Source organism: Dreissena polymorpha, chromosome 5 (assembly GCF_020536995.1).
Source record: "Dreissena polymorpha isolate Duluth1 chromosome 5, UMN_Dpol_1.0, whole genome shotgun sequence".
Taxonomy (NCBI): Eukaryota; Metazoa; Mollusca; class Bivalvia; order Myida; family Dreissenidae; genus Dreissena; species Dreissena polymorpha.
This window is the reverse complement of record NC_068359.1, coordinates 103,680,486-103,700,701: the sequence shown is the minus strand read 5'-3', so window position 1 is coordinate 103,700,701 and position 20,216 is coordinate 103,680,486. Positions and strand designations below refer to the sequence as shown.

The 20,216-nt window shown below is 34.7% G+C and overlaps 1 protein-coding gene across 1 annotated transcript; it reads left to right on the top strand.

The window, feature by feature from the left end:
* LOC127832449 (heat shock 70 kDa protein 12A-like) lies at positions 1 to 12,584 on the top strand. Its single transcript, XM_052357920.1, has 9 exons — positions 1 to 21; positions 1,382 to 1,558; positions 3,187 to 3,336; positions 7,295 to 7,384; positions 7,574 to 7,622; positions 9,725 to 9,807; positions 10,655 to 10,811; positions 10,977 to 11,107; positions 11,353 to 12,584. Exons 2-9 carry the CDS (start codon positions 1,400 to 1,402, stop codon positions 12,325 to 12,327), a joined length of 1,794 nt encoding a protein of 597 aa, XP_052213880.1. The 5' UTR covers positions 1 to 21; positions 1,382 to 1,399; the 3' UTR covers positions 12,328 to 12,584.
* The last annotated feature ends 7,632 nt before the right edge of the window (positions 12,585 to 20,216 follow it).

Genomic DNA, 20,216 nt, shown 5'->3' with positions numbered 1-20,216 from the left:
AAGCATCAAAGCTCAACCGAGGTGATATTTATTTACCATAAGATTTGTGACTGTGCCGATATTTTTAACCGTTGAATGAAATTTATGGATAGCATGGGTATTTTGGATTACGTGAACGTTTGAAAAAGCCGATTAAAGGGGCCTTTTCACAGATTTTGGCATTTTTTAACTTATTCATTAAATGCTTTATATCGATAAATGTAAACATTGGATCGTAAAAGCTCCAGTAAAAAATCAAGAATAAAATTAAAAAAAGGAAAAGAACATTGCCCGGACCAGGTTTCGAACCAGTGACCCCTGGAGTCCTGCCAGAGTACTGAAGTAAAAACGCTCTAGCCTACTGAGCTATTCCGCCGAGTACATACATGTGAAGTATTTTATACCTTATATAAGCAATCTTCGTAGTTTCACAAAATTTAACGACAAAAACAGAACTCTCCAAATTATTCAATCGTTTCGCGTTGCAACGCTTTATAATTTAGGTTTGTGAAACCATATAAATAGTTACCCTTGTTAATTGTGTCTGTTGAAAGAGAATAGAAATTCTGTTTAAACGAAATGTGATTTACAAATGGTTAGATATTCACCCGAGCAACATTATTACACACTTTCTGATCCGCGATGAAATGAAATTAACTGGCGAACTCTGCATAAGGAAACCACTCATGGTTATGCAAAAGAAAACTAGATACACATAAACACTTATTGATCTGTTTTCGTAAACCTTATAGTGAATTAACCGAACCGACTGACATAGGACACTTAAAATCAGTGATGCAACATCGGCGCACTTTTATATTGATATGTTATTTTATATTGTGTTCCACTCGTATTGTGGTTAAGTAGTTGCACGATTTACGTGTCAGGCGTTTCAGCGATAGGCGTGTTTTAGTTATTGTTGTCCTTATCAGTGTATACATGCGACTTTCCTGTTTTACTTCATTAATTATATCAAAACAATTTGTTTAACAGTTGTCAACGTAATTAATTGGTCATACAATTCTGTCTATAGCATATGGACGAACTGAAAATGGAGACATTTCAATAGTGACAGTGAACAACCCTGAAAAGGCCATATTTAAACACTAAAGAGGCATTTTCCATATGTGAGTGGTAGCTTGAAGGTTTCCAAGAACATGTGTTGCCAATGCTTATTGGTCTATTATCTTTAACAAATCATTTTGTGCACAACTAACTCGAATTCTTTAGAAATCAAAAACGTTCTTGCTCTTGCAAAACTTAACTTATTATATCTTTCTGTCTCGAAGTACATAATACAATGCAGGAAGCACTATATATCTTTATTTTCAATTGATTTTACCACTTGTATTAGTCATTGTTGTACCCGATTTTTGTGAAATCTTTAGTGTTTTGTTTTCAGTACCCGTTAAGTGTGGCAATGGATGGTGCACGTGCTAAGTCACGCCAAAGTTCGCACCGGAAGCCATCCGCCGTGGCCGCTATTGACTTTGGTACGACCAACACCGGGTACGCGTACTACTTCCGACCTGCACAGTACCGTCCTATCGCTGCTAACGATATTGAGGTGAAAAAACAGGTAACGAATGCTTATTTTTCACTTTTAAGGATTTGTAATGGAACCCGTATACCGGTTTCAAACCTGACAAAAACAGTTGCTTTAAGTTAAGTTGTTATGAAGTATTTTGCGTTATGCAAATGAGGATCAGACAAAATGCAAAACAGAACTTAAAGGGGCCTTTTCACAGATTTTGGCATATTTTGAAGTTTGTCATTAAGTGCTTCATATTGATAAATGTAAACATTGGATCTTAGAAGCTCCAGTAAAAAATCAAGAATTAAATTAAAAAAACAAAACAAAAGTTAACCTCAGCAGGGCTTGAACCAGTGACCCCTGGCGTCCTGGAGTAAAGACTAAATAGACCGCTCGGCCATCCTGCCAAGTATGAATAATGGACGTATATTATAATTTATATAAGCAATCTTCGTAGTTTAACAAAATTAAACGACAACAACGGAACTCTCAAAATTATTCAATCGTTTCGCGTTGCAACGCTTTATAATTTTCAGGTTTTTAAATCGTCAAAAGTTGCATATAATGGATATATTAGAGCATGGTAAATGTTCAGTTTTACTGTTTCCTCACAAATATCATAACTAAAAGAAAATTTGCGAATCTGAAACAACTCTTTTCAATTTTGTCAATTTGCCAAAACGTGAAAAGGCCCCTTTAACAAATCCAGTGTCCAGACAGATGACACTTTTAATTAAAAAAATAACTTGTATACAGGGTCTGGTCATGGTCAAATTTAAATGGCATAGTTTTTCATCCACAAATTTATGGAAAATATATTTTATTTACAAATTCAGGACACAGGTTATGCCTATGCCAGTAATAGGTATACGGTCACACGAAAATGTAGATAAATTCGAAGGCTTCATATAAATATCAAATCACAATAATGCATTTGGTGATGACAATACGAAAAAGAAGGAACGTTGGTTTAGCATTCTTGCGATCTTTTATCATTAGTCTAACTTTTCTCCGAGATGAGTACATATAGCATTCGCAAACACGTGTTCATGATAAATCGGTATCATTTAAAGAACGACATAGTCCAAGGCAATTAAATTACTCTAGAAAACTACTTCACAATCCCCGTGATTTCCACAATGGCCTAAAGTAATTTTCAGTGATGTCTAAAGTAATGGTGCTAATATTGTTTGTGTGTTATATTGCTCAAAGAAAATGAAAGTGTTCAATTGTAAAGCCATGACGAAAAATAAACGGATATACGCATTTTGTCAAAAGCAGGACACAGACTAATCTCGGTAAAATCATTTTCAGTCTGACGCTTCTTCACTTTCCGCTGATAAGATCTGATTAAGTCGCATACGAGGTCACGTTCTCCAAATGTTCCGACCTTATAGTAACACATTTAGTCGTCGCTTTCACGTTTTTGGCATACAATTATGTTCACGCAGTAAAGATAAAAGTAAAACGACTTTCCATAGCAAGGTATTTGATTGGTTGACAATTTAATGGAAAGATAATCTGAACCTTACCTATAAATCGGTGTTGTCAGATCCTTTACCTAAGGATTTGATTTTAACGAGACTGCAAAACTTTGGTCTAGTAATTTAATGTTTTTTTCGTATTCACGCCATATATGTCATCAGAGGGCGCGATGTTTTGTTGCATTTTAGGTTCCCACGACTGTTCTGCTTTCACCCACTAAGGACTTCGTAGCGTTTGGAGAAGCTGCCGAGGATCAGTACCGGAACTTGACGGTCGAGAAGAAACACAACGAGTACTACTACTTCAGGCACTTCAAGATGAATTTACATCATTTACCTGTATGTGTTTTAATAAAATCGCACAATTTGCTTTCCTAATCAAACCACGTTTAATGTTGTTCTCTCTATCTAATACTACTAAACCAATGCCGAATGAAAACACGTTAAATAAATGAAGTTTATTAATTCGGACGATGTGGGCTAATTTCTTTTTACTCATTATTGCTAACAAACTGTTATTTTCTTATAAAACGATGATGTTTACAACGGACGAATATGAAGACAAAAGTTAGTTAACTACCATTTATTTTGTTAAAATAACACGCACATCAGGACATGAAAGTAAAATATTCAATTACCTCTTTACTGATACATTAGCATACGTCAACTTTTTAACTGCTTTAAATTATGTGCAACGAGAACATATCTCTGCGTTTACTACACATATTCAATTGAAACTTCACACACGTGTTTTGTGGATTATCATGCAAGGTCACATAATTATAAAGAATGTTTGTGCTCTATAACTGTTGTCTGGTGGGAAATCGTGTGCTTACTGAGGACATATACATCAAGTTTTCTCGCGTGCTTCTTCTTAGAAGGCCGTCTGTCTTTGCGTTCAATTCGCTTGTTTAGATTGTTTTATTTCTGCTAAGATTGCTGTTATGTGCAAACATTGGTCAGAAAGAACTTTTACACTCGAATTAGTATCATTTACGTTTTGTTTTTAATTGTTTATTCCGCTGTTGGTAAAAGTCATGGCGTTTACGATGTCGTTGATTTGTTTGTTGCTCGTTTTAGATTCACTTTCCATTTTTGTCGACTCGCTCGTTTATTCTGTCAACAAGTTGTTCAAGTATATCCAATTTTGTGAAATATGTTACTTTAAACTTGATACCTTGAATGATGTCGGTCGCTGATGGTGGTGGTTTTGTCGGTGAAGATATATAGTTCTGATTCCATGGGTATTGGATTGATAAATTAGGAGGGCATAGTTTGTTGAGGGTAGATGGTGGTCGCTTCTTATATACTCGCTTGAATTCTAGTTTGGGTCGATGGGCTCTCCGCCATAATCTTCTGGTTGATCACTCACGTAGTTTGAGAATACCTCTTTTGTGTGAGTTGTGTTCCATCTTTATAGTGTCATTGTCTTTTTTATATTTTTTATTGTCATCCGTTGATGTAGAGATCTTGGCTGTAATACGGGTACACGATTCTATTGATTATCACTGAAAGAATAATCCAATGAGATATGATATTCCTTCATGAATCGCTCAATGCTCCTAAACTACAACGATGTCCCACTATTTTAAGATTGTGTGCAGAGATATCGTTTCTCTAACGATATACCCGCCAAACTTTGCAGACAAATGGCATATAGATATTGGCGTATGACTTCTTTCTTATTATTGTATCCACTCTGCTCTATTTACATGTGATGGTACTCACCTTTTGTCATGATTGATCATTTAGGCCACAACAAATTGAAGACTTGTTCTGCGGATTTAAGCCCCCCCCCCCCCCAAAAAAAAAAAACTATTTTTTTTTTATTATAAATTAATCTAGTGGGCTTGCGAAGTAAAAATAAATTAATAAAAAAAATCTAAGGCGAGTGAAAAGCGAAACATAAAAATACATAATATTATTATATTGTCTATGGAAATTGATATTTTTTTGCCCAATAAATGCACCATATCTGCCAAATACCAGCACAAGACGATTACGTAGTAATAAATGTGTTTTTTGAAAGAAAACAACATATTCTCCAACAGTTGTTCTGATTATTCATACCAGGTGATGACTACTAAATGTTAACATGGTACACTGTAGTTTTCACTTTCAAAGTTACAAAGCCCAGTCTTGTGTCTATGAAAGTTAAATGACATACACAAATAAATAATACAATAAACATCAAGCATAATAATAATCTTGAATCTGTACTAGTTCTCAATATCATAGGTTATAGTATTAAACAATTATCGAATGCATTACTTTTGTTAGTTCAGCAATGTTAAAATTAGAAATGAGAAGTTTAAGTTTTGTTAAGTAAAAAAACCCAAAACTTCCTAACGAAAGAACAATAAGAAATTGGTAGTGAATTTTTATTATTAATAATTTTATTTAATTTCAATCAAATCCCAGTAAAGGTATTGAGGTCCAGAAAGTTTCTTTACTTTCGCACTTACATGACTTATGTTAACTTCATGTTTTTGGGCATAATGTACACCTTCGACTTAACGATCAACACTTTGAACGCATTGGGGTCACACTTTGAACTAGTGGATGGGGGCGTGTAGAATTAAAAGTATACTCGACTTTTTAAGTTTTTTTTTCAGTTCAACGGCGACACTCAGTTGCATGTTAATGCTTGATATTTTTATTGTATCGATAGCACCAAGTTTATTACAGATTTTTACCAAACGGACGCATCCCGGCGACATTTAACATCATGATGTAGATGCGGCTGAGAAAAATAAATAGTTAAAATTATCTGTGATGCGAATACTGCTTGCCACCGGATTTTCATGTGTGTCTTTGGTCGACACGACTAGACAAACGAACGCCGCCATTTTTTTTTACCATAAACCAATCTTATAATGCAAAACGTTTTAACAGTCTATGTTGTAAAAAAAGTAGGCTAAACTAAACAAAATCATTAAAACGAATATGTGCGCGGAAAATAAAACTAAACATATTTTCATTCCGTTTTAAGATGTTTAGGTGCTGCAAATTTGACAAACATTTAATCATTTTGTTGTGGCCTTAACACTGCTATGAATGTATCCCGTTTCACGCATTTGTAAATATTAAGGTTTTTTTTGGGGGGCACAGCGACCTTGACCTTTGACCTAGTGACCCCAAAATGGGTGTGGCGTGTAGAACTCATCAAGGTGCATCTACATATGAAGTTTCAAAGTTGTATGTGGAAGCACTTTGATTTTAGAGCCAATGTTAAGGTTTTAGCACGACGCGGACGGCGGACGGCGGACGGCGGACGACACGACACGCTATGACAATACCTCGGGTTTTCTCCGAAAACGCCGAGCTAATAAAATTAACAATGTGCTTTGTATTTATGTTGAATATTAAGTGCATTGCTTAGTATATATGTTTTAGCATGCATATCATAACATCACCGCCATGTGATAAATTGCCGATTAGTAATTGGAAAAATTATCGTTTTGAACAAATACAATTGGGCGTAGATAACAAAGATCATTCGATAATGTGCGATAATATATGTAGAATACAAAATGATACATTAATGTATTAAAAAAATAAATAATCGAAAACTTTATTCGTAATTTGATTGAGCTTGTATTGACTACATGTATTTTATTGTTTCATCTCAAGCTGCACATTGTAAAAGATTTCTGTCACCGTTAATTAGTTCTTTATTCATTCAAAGTAGCGCGCGGTAAAGCTGTCATCAATGAGCGACCGAGAATCATAAACCAGATCATGCCAACAATAAGGGAATTTACACTTTAACTTTGCGTACTGCTTATTATTTAATATTTGAATTGTTGATAAATGTTATTTTCAGAATTACTTTTAATTTCATTTTTTTCCAGTTCATGATAATTTAATGTCAAAACTGTGTTTTATCTTCATCTGACTCATCTATGAAGTAAAATATGACAAGTAATACACCGAACATACATGTCACATTTCTTCATTTTCATATATTCGCTTTTTGAAACACTATTGACACGCATGACACATAGTATATTATTGGGTCGTAAGAGCAACGTTACAGGTCATAATTGTCATCTTTTTTTATTCAGAACATGTCATCGCAATGTTAATATCAACACCGATTGCATTATAAAAGAAATGTATTGTTTAAAATTATCGTTATTTTAAAAATTGACACGAATTCGATGTTAAAAGTTGTGAATAGTTCAGCAAGATTCGAATGGGTTGATTGTTTCTATACTTGATCATGCCCAAAGATTTCATGTTGCTACGAGTACAATTATTGCAAAGGCATAACAACATTTTTATTTTATTTTAGCATCTGTCAAATGACATAAATATAAAAGATGCAACGGGGAAAGAGATGCAAGCAATGACAGTTTTTAAAGAAGCAATAAAGTATGTAAAGGTGAGTGAAGAAATTAAGCTGGGTAACAAATAAGATCGGATGGACATTATTAATCTGCAATTCAGTTTACATTATTTCCATTTCCATTTATCCCTGACTAACCCTGGTTGCAAACCAATAATATGGAGAACAAACACCAACAACATGCGGTATTGCTGTTGAAAGCATGTTAATATCTTTCTTTAACAGGAAGAACTTCTCGAAAAGATGAATGGGGGACAAACTGGTGATATATCAGGTATGTTCGCCAATTAAAGTGACTGATTGCTGTCATTTAGAATCGAAGATGTCGTCCAATTTGAATACGTATACATATACCTCGTGTTTATTTATTAGTACCATCACGCGGAGTATCGTATCATTTTTCAACTGCAAACAAGTATTAGATCTGCTTTAGTCCGATTTTTTATCTCGACATTATGCAATCCTTTATGTAAGTTGCTGGTTGATTTTCTATGTTTTAAAATGTCAAAAGAAGACCCTCTATTGAAATGTCAAAGCTCACACACGTATACGTTTATTTTGTAAATCGGTGGAATAAGAAGCACACAACTCGAAGATCGTTTCATTTATTTATTTACCTATTTAAGACGCACGCTTTCTAAGTACACAAAATACACATATTGTAAACAACAACATTCAAGCGAGACCATAACGGGCCTCGCGACAATTTTTCGGCGTAAGCTGTATTAAGCCAGCTTTTCACCCTGACTTGACCTTTGTAAGTATCCAATAATATGCAAATAAAATTTCCCGCGGCTAGGTACGAATGAATACACTTCATTTATTCCATTGGCTGATTTGAGTATAACACCAGAACATTGGAAACATATCCGCGTCTTTGTAACACTGTTTTACTGCATGAAACAATTTTATCTCTAATGAAAAGGCTCAATAGATAGAACAGATTTACAATCAATTTTCGACATAAATACAGTTTGTGCGTTCACCTTTTATTTTCAGAGAATTACCAGCGCAAAAGCGTTTATACTAAAGGCTATATTCTCATATTTAGTACTTACTTGCATTGCATTTCAACCCGCGAAAGTCAGAGTTTATATACAGTTCATCACCGGAGTTCGCAGAAGGGGTTGCGACCTTTTCATTGAAGGACAAAATTGGAATCTATGCTATTTTTGTCTGATGGAGTAAATAGTTCGTTTAGTCGCTTTATCAATATTTTAGGCACAGCTGTTGCCTTGGTCGAGTACAGTTGGCGTAAACAAGCCGTCGTTTCAGCAGCAGAATTGTTACCTAACTTTAATGCATTGCATTCCAATCCGCAAGGTATCAAGGTCAGTTTGCGGTCAGTTGCAGAAATCTTTATATAAACGCCGTCTCGTAAACTTTGTGCACTTGAAGTCTGTTTTGATCAGAAAGATACTAAATAAAGATATTCGGCAATATTATTGTGGTATGCCAATCATCGATTTTTAATATGTTTTCAACATTTGCATGATAAGGACCAATTTTGATAAAATTAATTAGAAATATTTATCCATTTTGACCAGTTTATTAAGCATGAGCACAATAATTCACTATACTATAATTATGCAATTAAATAAGATTCGAGTATTGCCGGCTGACCTATATGCACTCGTTTATTTTCATGTTTCTTGTGTTTTTCTATTCTGTAAATATAGACATCTGAGTAAAAATATCACATAAAGCAAAATAAGCCATGAAATCTGGCGCAACACCCCGTAATTGATTTGCTTGTGATGTAGCTAAGAACTGCGCAGAAAAAAGGCATCCGCTACTTTTTATCTCATAGAGATAACTTTTGATCGTTCATAAACATCGACCACAATCAACGCCGTATATCTTTTTTAAAGATATTTCTTGTTTAAAATCCTTTAACTCTGGTTGTTTTGCGTGAACTGTCCTCATTTTGTTTGATTTCGGCCAGAATATTATACCTAAATATTAGGACTTGTGATTAATTCAACAGAAATATAACGAATACTACGGAAATACGAATACAACTTAAAAGTGACGAATACAACGGAAATGAGACGAATGCAACGGAAATATGACGAATACACAAAGAATCAACCACTTCCGTATACAAACCTGTTCATAATCAAAACTGAAAAAAAACTTGAAGTGGCAAATACAAATTGACGATTGAGCTTTTCGCCTTACGTTTAATTACTATGATAAGTAAATCATAAATGTGAATAAGTTTTTCATTTGCCACGATTTATACATGTTACTACTGTTTTAATATTTATAAAAAGTAAGTAATCACGTTGAACCTTTGTTTATTCAGATATTCTTATTCATACCTTTCACAGTCAGAAACAAAATGTCATGAAAATGATTATCTTATTTATGCAGAGTCGGAAGTCCGATGGGTCATCACAGTCCCTGCCATCTGGAGGGATTCGGCAAAACAGTTCATGAAGGCAGCCGCTATATTGGTAAGGCAGCAAACAAAAAATTACTGAGCAAGAATCTTTGTATGACAAACCTGGATGCCCCCGGCTGAATGGAGGTAGCACATGTCAAAAGAAATGTACAGGTCAAGTGAAGGTTGAGTGTTTAGGGCGCATAAGAGATAGATATAACCTACAACGTCAAAACTAGTTCTATTGAATAAAAAATTTTAAGCCGTTTCTTCGGTAGAACAATACTTGTTGTCTATGTAGAAGATCGTAAGAACGCTCCCACTGTGAGAGTCGAGCTTGTGACGTCATGTTTGCTTGACGGACACCATATCCACTACGCCACGGCGACCCAATATTTTTTTTCTATTCTTACTTACTTATTTATTAGATAATTAAATAATGATTTCAATTACTTATTGACGCACTCTAAATAAGCTGTAACCGACCATAATGCTTTTGCATCGTTCATTTTTAATAGAGACATTCGCCAGAATACCAATGTCATTAGGCCACATTAATTCACATTTTGTGGGCATCAATTAAGATCCTTTTCATATACCTCATCAATTTTGTGGGAAAACATGATAAAACTGGTTACTTTGAAACAACAAAACTGGTCGATATTTTGACTGTTTTGTTTTCAGGTTTTAAATCAATAATAAGTCCATATGAACAATAGGAAAGCAGCAAATAAACACATACATGTATTACTATCGATTGCCTCTTACATATCAATACACACAATCTGGAAGGTATAACGATGTAGTTGTTTCGTGAACTGTGTTGTTCATTCATATTAAATACCAGTTGAAAGTGTTTACCATAAACGTTTGAATAACAAACCAATAAACCTTTCCATACATGTCTATTCATTTATCAGGCTGGAATCCGAGCGGAAGGACTGGTTCTCGCTTTAGAGCCGGAGTCAGCGGCAATTTGCTGCAAGGACATGGCGCTAAATAACGTGGCGGGCGTCGAAGGCGTCATATTGAAGGCGTTTGATCCCGGACAGATGTACATTGTACTAGACTGTGGAGGTAAACATAAAACCACTTTCAATTCAAATATTTGTTTGAGTTTTCAGAAATAACACGCGTGCTATATTTATTTATCAGTCATCATTTTATGTGTGTTTTATACACAATTCGAAAGAAAAGACGTTGCTAGTGTTAATTTTTTGCACTGTCTATGTTATCCACCAGGTGGCACAGTGGACACCACCGTACACGAGGTACAGACGGACGGGCGCTTAAAAGAGCTGCACGCGGCAGCAGGGGGTCCCTGGGGCGGAAAGCTGGTCAACGACGCCTTCGAGCAACATATTTGTGATCTGGTAGGCATGCAGATAAATAAGAAGATATACATTTCTTCACCACGTTAGGCAAAGTAAAGGATTTTCACCATATCGAAATTTGAAGCACAATGTCCATCATTGACGCAATTGTAGCTCTTTGTTTTGTGCTCCTACATGTGTCGAACGTTCTATTTATTATCGGGTCTGTGGTTTTTAATGCATCACATTATTTCCAGATTATGTTACGTTAAATCTACACAATTCTAGTTAACATCTGATTTCAGGTGGGAAGTGATATTTTTCACAAGTTCAAGAAGGAAAACACGTCTCAATGGCTTGAATTCGAAAGCAACTTTGAGGCGAAGAAGATACGATACGAGGGTAAACAAGACATAACATTGACCTTTCCCGCCTACTTGATTTCCAAATTCAAAATTGTCAGAAAATATGAACTGCATGATCACTTTGAACAAGATTATCTGAGAAATAGGATGTGCAAACTCATTGACAATAACTTGGTTCTAACGCCAAAACTGATGGATCACTTGTTCGCAAACGCTACTGACAAAATAAATGCTCATATCGAGGATTTGCGATGTAAGGAGAAACTGAAAATGATCTCAACAATCCTGTTGGTAGGTGGATTTTCAGAGTCGAAAGTTGTAGTTAACGTTGTTAAAGAGCACTTTAAGAATGAACTCCGTGTGGTCGCGCCACCTCATGGCGGGTCTGCAATTTTGAAAGGCGCGGTTATGTACGGCTGGGATCAAAATATCATAGCCGTGCGAGTTTGTCCATTCACGTACGGCGTGCACACAAGAAGCGTGTACAATGCAAACATACACAAAGGAGCAACTCCGAAGGAATTCAATGGTAAACGTGTTGTGGACAATTGTTTCCATAAGCATCTAGAGATCGACGAGCAGGTCCTAGTTGGCGAAAATACAACTCCAAGCACCTACACACTCATAAATAGAAACAAACCTGTTGCTTTCTGGAGAATTTACAAGTCCACACAAAAGAATCCTGTTTTCTGCCACGAAAAGTCTTGTTCTCATATTGGTACTCTAAAAATTGAGATTCCGCCATCCGTCAAGGAGACCAATATTAAGATGAACATATGTATGACTTGTCGAGGAACAGAGCTGAAGGCAACGGCCTTCCTGCCAGACCACAAGGGAGTCGAGTGTGTAGCGAACCTAGACTTCCTGGACACCAGCAGTCTTGAAAGCGATATGGTGTCCAGCTTTACGGAGTAATCCGCATAGAACCAGCAAGTTGTTGTGTATAAACGCAGATGTGATCGTGAACAAAAGCTAAAACTGTGCAGTTTGCATAGCTAAACATTTTAAAAGGACAAATCATATTAAGGCAAAATGATAACAATGCCAACTAGAATAAATTGGGCAAACATATTAGGTGGTTAACAGAGAATTCAATACCATTTATGTCAGGTCCGAAGACTGGTTTAAAGAAGCATTACCATTGTGGAATTATGATTCCTTTCATGTATATGTGTATGTTCCACCTCGTGTATATATATATATATATATATATATATATATATATATATATATATATATATATATATATATATATATATATATATATATATATATATATATATATATAATGCAGAACACACACACATTAAAATCGAGTAAGGTAAAATGAAATAAGGTTTTCGACACTAACCTATATCACCGTCTTCCACACTCCATTTTGTCGCCGAAGTCTACAAGATATACTACTGTGTTTCATACTACAATTATACGTACAATAGTTCAACAGATTATTATATCGTTATTAACAATTAACGACTGTTGTTTTTCTCTCTTTAAATTACGAAAAATGAATGTAATGCGATGCAAACAGCAGGTAATATATAATATACAAAAATTCAATACAAATATGATAAACATATTCATTGTGTCCAGTTTTTTTAGATGAAGAGACCATTTTTCTTGTAACGGAAAATCATAACAATACCCATCTCTATTCTGACATCTTGACCTGTGTCTGTATGCTGCATGTCTTGTTCATTGTCATGGCCTATGGGTTCTTCAACTGTTTCTATACGGTTGCCATGGATTATCTCGGCTCATTGACCAGTCATATCAACTGCTTCTTCATCAGCTTCATCAGTTGTTCTTTCTTCAGGTTCGTCCATGGTTTCTTCTGCCTGCTCAGCAGAAACAATACCTTCTAAGTCCCTCATATTATCTTGAAGGTCCTCGTATTGACTACCTTCAATATGTAGATCTACATCTGCTACATTCACTTCTATGCATGAATTCTGGGCGTCCCCAATCTGTTTTGTAGAAGCTAAAAAATCCAATCCATCTTCACCATCTTCTTCCGTGTTGCTACTTTTTCAGAAATCACTTTTTACACCTTTGAACTTTTCTCAAGTCCAATAATCTCTGTTACTCCACTTTCATAAACTTCATTCTGACTTTTAATAAGAATCAACAAGTTTATGTGGATATTTTTTTTATCTAGCTGAACCCATTTCTTTGACTCTGCACACTGGAATATCTTTTTTGCGGTTGATCAATCACTTCATATTCTTGTTCTTCCCATCAAATGACACCTTTCATACTATAACATGATCACCCACTGAAATCATAACCGCTTTAGCTTTTTTTGTCATGCTGTTTCTTTTGTTTATCTTTTGTCTTAGTTACATGTTTTTCTACAATGTGTTGTGCTGTTTTCATCCTAGATCTTAAATCCTCCATGTATTCATATGTACATTTGTGGCAAAATTCCTCCCTTGATTTCTCAAATACTGCATCAATGGGCAGTTTTGGTTTCCGACCAAATATCAATTCATGTCGAGAAAATCCAGTTGAGTCATGAGGAATGCAATTATTTGCATAAACTAATGAGTTGATATAGTGTTTTCAATCTGTTTTTGTTAATTTTTCTTGTGTTCCTAACATATCTTAAAGTGTCCTATTACATCTTTGTGGGCCGGCATTCCCTATGGTGTTGTATGGCTCTTTTTTAGTTGTTAAATTACATAGCTCTTTTATGATTTCACTTTCAAATTGGCCCCATTGATCTGAATGTAGGCATGTCGGTATCCCATTATGTAATATAAACTTAATGTAGAATGTCTCTGCTGTTGGTTTGGCTGTCTGGTTTCTGGTTGGTACAGCTAAAGCATATTCGGTGTAATGGTCTGTTATGGCAAGTATATTGTCAATGCCACTTTAGCTAGTTCAAGTGTCAATTAATCAAAACACTCTAACTCGAATGGATATCTTGTTTTAATGATAACTAGTGGAGCTCTTTGATTAGTAATGTTCTTTCTCCACAAACACCGTTCGGAACCATTATTCCATTGTTCTATATCGTCTACAACACCTGGCCAATAGAATCTCTCTTTCATTAATTAAGTATTTCTCTCCTTTCCCGAATTTCATACACTGTTGTGCACTCCTTTTATTATTTCTTCTTCGTTACAGTCAGGTATGCCTAACTGTTAAATTAATCTTCTGTCTGAATGTTTCTAAAAAGGAGGCCTCTCTTTAACTTAAAATGTCTAAATTGTTTTCTTATAATTAAGTCTTGTTTAGAATAAAAATTTGTTGGCATTTTCTGGTCAATTACAGCTTTTCACCATCTATCAATAAAACGGATCATGTCTTTGTTTCTGTCGGATGTCTCTTTCTGTGTCAATCCATGACAAATGTTGATGTTTCCTCGTCAATATGCAAACTAGCCACTGTCAGTGTCTCTATTATTGACCTCACAATATCTGAGTCGCTATTGCATATAGCTTTGACTGTTTGGTCATCGATTTTAATGACATTTTGTTGTTCAAACCAAATTTTTCTTATGGGTTACGACTCATGCCATCTGCATCGGCATTATTGGTTCCTGGTCGGTAAGTTATACTGAAGTTGTATTGCTCTAATGCTGCAACCCATCTTTGCCCTGTTGCATCAACCTTGGGTGTAGTTAAGATATTAGTAACTGAATTGTTGTTTTCATGGCTAACAAATCTGAGAACTTCTTAGTAACAACCCACTTCATTGCTAGAAAGTCAAGCTTAGATTCGCTATAGTTGCGCTCAGACTTAGTATGAGCACGACTGACGTAAGCTATGACTCGCTTTTTGTCGCCTTGCTGCTGATACAAAACAGCGCTTTATTAGAAGCATATGTGTAATTCAAAAGGAAGCTCAAAGTCTGAACAGGCATGAACAAGTGGTGAGCAAAGTATTTATTTTAATTTATCAAACGTGGTTTGTTCAAATTCAGTCAATTTCAGTTCTATAGATTGTTTTAGTTTATTTTTGTTAACTGTAGGAAGCAAAATTTCATTCAATGGTTTTGTTATTTTACTAAAATCTTTCACAAAGCGTCGATAATATCCTGCGAAGGCTAAAAAGGATCTCAATTCATCTAATTTCTCAGGTACGGGCCAAGTTTTTACTTTTTCAATTTTAGCTGGATCCGTTTCAATCCCAGTGCATAATGAGCTAATTTCAAATTTCAAGATTGCAGTCTATTTAAAACAGTATTTAGTCGTTCTAAATGTTAATCAAACGTCTTGATATTTAGCCCCATTTAAACAGTCAAAAATGTCTTCACTTCTTGGCAATGCATATATATCATTCATTGTCATTTGATTTAACATCCTATAGTCGACACATAATCTCAGTTAACCATTATTTTTTCTGAAAAAGGACAATATTACTACTCAAATGAGATTTAGAAGGCCGCATGACACCACTAGCTAGGAGTTGGTCAATATGTTGATGAACCTCCTCTATCATACCATGTTGAATTATTATATGATGTTGTTTTAAAGGTGTTTCATTGATTAAGTCAATCCTGCGTTTAATAGCATTACATTGGCCCATATCAGTATCAGATGCAGAAAATATGCCTTTAATTCTAATAATTCTTTTAATTATTCGTTTTGTTCATGATTTAGTATGTTATGTTCATCAATTCTCAACTGATCAATTTTTTTTCAATATTTTCAAATACTTCTTCAGCAATGGTGACGGGTGTAAATTCACATAAAACTGCACTTGGGGATATAGTGACGATATAAGATGTAAAATTTGAAAGGGTAACATTCACTTTTGAATATCAAATTTTCTTAAATTGCACATCATCTGGTGAAACATTTAATTTTGATGGCAAATAACTCAGTTATCCTGTACCATGGAGTGTACATGTTTGTTTTCTGTAAAAATTGATCGACCGATTGATACTGACGATCTGACAAAATTTCTTGCAAAATATTAGTTCACGGAGTACTTGGTGTCAAGCACAACAAGAAACATACCATTTCTATTCTTTGCTTTAGGTAAGCCATTTTAATTTGAATATCAACTTCAATATACCCTTCAAAAGGTAAACTATTCCCAACTGCACAATCATAGTATATTTGTCAACGGTTGTACTGTGACTGATGATAAATGAGTGTTATAAAATTGTTTTCAAACAATACTCACACAGCTGCCTGCGTCAAGTAAAGCAATTGTACTAATATTATTAACTGAAATTTCTGCTTCATTTGTGTCACCAAATAATTGTGGGTCTGTATCCTCCGTGTGTGAGTCCGACCCATCAACCTGCCCACTTAATTGCCTGTGTCCTTGCTGATTACATTTGTAAAAAATGAGCTCACTGTCCTTATTAATAAGAGAAGTCGCCATGGTATTACCTTTCTGGTTAAACATGTAGCATGTACCTTGAAATTAGGTACCAGCAGTAGGTTTTGTTGACCTGCATATGCCCTACCACGAATGGTAATTCTAAAAAACTACAAGGTCTAGACTATAGTGTAACATTTGCTAGACTATAGTGTAACATTTGCAGGACTGTCAATGTCAACAAGTCATGAACACTGATAAAGGCAATGAATTGACAGATATAATATATATATATAAATCGACCATTTATTTTGACCTATAAAGACCAAATGCATAGTAGATACATGAACCTGCGTCATTCCAGTATATACATGTACTTGATTTTAAATTTGTATTTGTTTACTGATTAAAAAAAAGCTTCACAATGAATAATTCACCTGAAGGAAATCTAGGTATAAGATCAACGAAGACTTTTAATAGATTAAGAAATGTAAGTTACCATCACCAATTAATTAATCATCATGCATTTTGTGAAATTCTGTGATTTTTTTATGCACTTACAATATCACAAAAAAAATTGTTTTCCAGATATTACAGTAATTTTACCCTAACCCCCCAATTTGGAAAATGTAATGTAAAAATTTGATCAGCTGTAATATCAGTTTAATTTCTACCAAAATGGTACTCACGCTCTGTTGAAAGGAAATGGCCAGAATTTTTTTAAGCACCTAGAACCAAAATGCCACTGATAGAACTGAGTGTCCAAATCAGTACTTATTATGTCAATGTGATCCTAGCCTATTGTGATGTGTGGTCCTGGTCTAATGGGCTAGATGATGCTGATCTAACGGGCTGTTGGTCGTGGTGTAATGGGATGGACGAGTCCTGAACTGGTGCAATCGGTCAAACGCGGTCCAAAATACTGCGAGGAATGAGCTTTACGAATGACAGGCACGCTTCAAATCGCCAACGATAAGCGAAGATATAGCTGGATGTGAAATATCGATGTAAACTGCTAGAGGTCTCTACTTGGCAATCGGTATAGACTTCACTGCAGTACACTACCATCCTCGCTTCAACAACTATTGTTCTCGATAGTCATGTGAGTTTTTAACGTTGGTCGCCCTTATAACGTGTTGGTTCTTTCGGTAATAAACCAAACAGGATGACGATATAAACTCAAGACTGTTCCAGTTTCACGTTTTAATATTTATATGATATGTATAATTCACAGATAGTTCAACAATTTGATAATTAGGTAGTTAAGCTTGGCTATGCAAGGCTAGGCAAGGCTCCATTAAATTTGTGGAAATCAATGGACTCCTCTTTCTTGGTCGATCTACACACGCTTACGTGACTGCAGTGGAAATTCTGATTAGAGAATTAATAAAGTATTATTTTTCATGAAGAAAATTGTCTGTCCTCTAATAAATCCCTTCAAAGACTAAACAGCTGACCAGCAAAACCATACCCAAGAGTAAGAAAACTTACCACAAGAAAATAGGTTACCAATATATCCAATAGGGTTTAAAACCGCTCGGGTACGTCTATTATATTCAATTAAATGCGTGGTTTTCCAAATTGAGTTTATTACCGTTTTGATGTTGGACAATGCCACCTCGTGGAATACGATTACATAAAAACCTGCTCATGCCGTCGATCTGCTCCTAAGTGTTTCCCGGCTCGTTTGTAAAATAAATATATGTATGCATCCGTCGAGTAGTCCAAGGAAAGAATATTTTTTTCGCAATCACTTTTGTACCAGCTGTTGTAAAACCATTATTATCTGGTCGCATTTAAAGGGAAATCTGTGCATATTCTGCATATATTTCATAGATTCCATATGGCAGCAAATTAAATAATCAGACACGTCTGTTTTACATATATATGTTAAAAATATATTATTTGTATCAAACAAATGTTTGAAATGCAACATATAAAAACCATATGGTTCATTATGCTTATAGTAATTATAGTAAACTATCTGATTGTTTGGATTATATACATAAACAAAAAACAAACAATCATATTAACAATCAAACAAGCGAACCCACGGAACATACAAAATCAGCTGGTCGTATTTGAATTATGTACAACATTCAATAACGACTTTCTGATTAAAAGAGCTTCTTTCACAAAAACTTATAACTTCAAAACTTCTTTTTAGTACATGTTCTCATTACGTTTAGGAATTGCTATACTGCTGGTAACTTGAAATAATATTATCTTATATATGTTTTCATGATATCGTTTTAACAAGGGCAGATTAACATAAAACTGTATTTATCTTCTATGTCATGTTAGTTACAACAAGTGCAATATATTTCTTCCCTTTCTATGCGATCATTACTGTACCTGCCTGTTTTAATTCTTAATGGATGGAATTAAATTCTTAACCTTCAGAATCATTAAAATTCTTTGTACAATATTAAAACTGGACTTTCAAGTGTATGTAGCAAGTATTGTTTAAAACAATCTATAACTCTACGTTTTAATTCAGTGATGAATGCGCTCTTGTTAACATAGTGGTAATTTTCAAACACGCAAGCGAACTCGTAATCATTTAGGTTTTTAACATTTGATACCCAATTTCTCTTGCCATTAACGCAGAGCCTCATTATAAGAAACCCTTAATATAATAATATCACTGTTAAATTGCGTACCAATATTTAATTGTTTTCATGTATCTGTGGATATCTGCCCAGTTCACCACATGCTGCAGCAGAACACGGATTTCTTCTTACTCTTTGTAATAGTTTATAGAATTTAAGGCGAATTATTTCTAGTTCCTATGATTTTGGTACAACCCCGAATTTCGCACGAAACGTTAAGTATGTGTGTTACAAATGCATCAATAAGATGACTAAAGACTTTTTGCGAAGTCAAAGTCGTCACATTTGAAAATAAAACATTTAAAGATTAAATACCTTGCATTTCCATCGAGATGTTCATTTTTTCAAAAATTACCTGTGTTATTAAAAACAGTTCCTAAATAGTATAAAATCATCGACTATTTCAATTGGATGGCTATTATAGGTCCATTTTGCGTTTGCTAATAATACTCCACGTTTTCGGAAAACCATTTATTTTGTTTTTTATGTATTAACAGTCAGACCCCTTGTACAACAATATGAACATACAAGATCTAAATGCCGCTTCTTCAGGATTTTAACCTTTAATAGCCATATCATCAGCAAACAACAACAAAATCAAAGTTAAATCATCAATACTTAAGCCTGCATTAATGTTACATTGCAAATACAACTCTAGATCTTCAACAAATAGTGAAAACAAAAGAAGTGACATCAACTCTCCCTGTCGATATCAAATAGCGTAATTGAAATATTCAGAATAAGAAGAGCATAATTTAATACAAGATTTAACTTTATGGAACATATCTTTAATCTTTAAGTATAAGTAATTGTCCATTTATACCAGTTTCAAACATTTTGAACAACAGTGCATTTCTATAAACATAATCAAAATATGTCAGCATCTCCACGTTGATGACATATAGCCGGATATTTT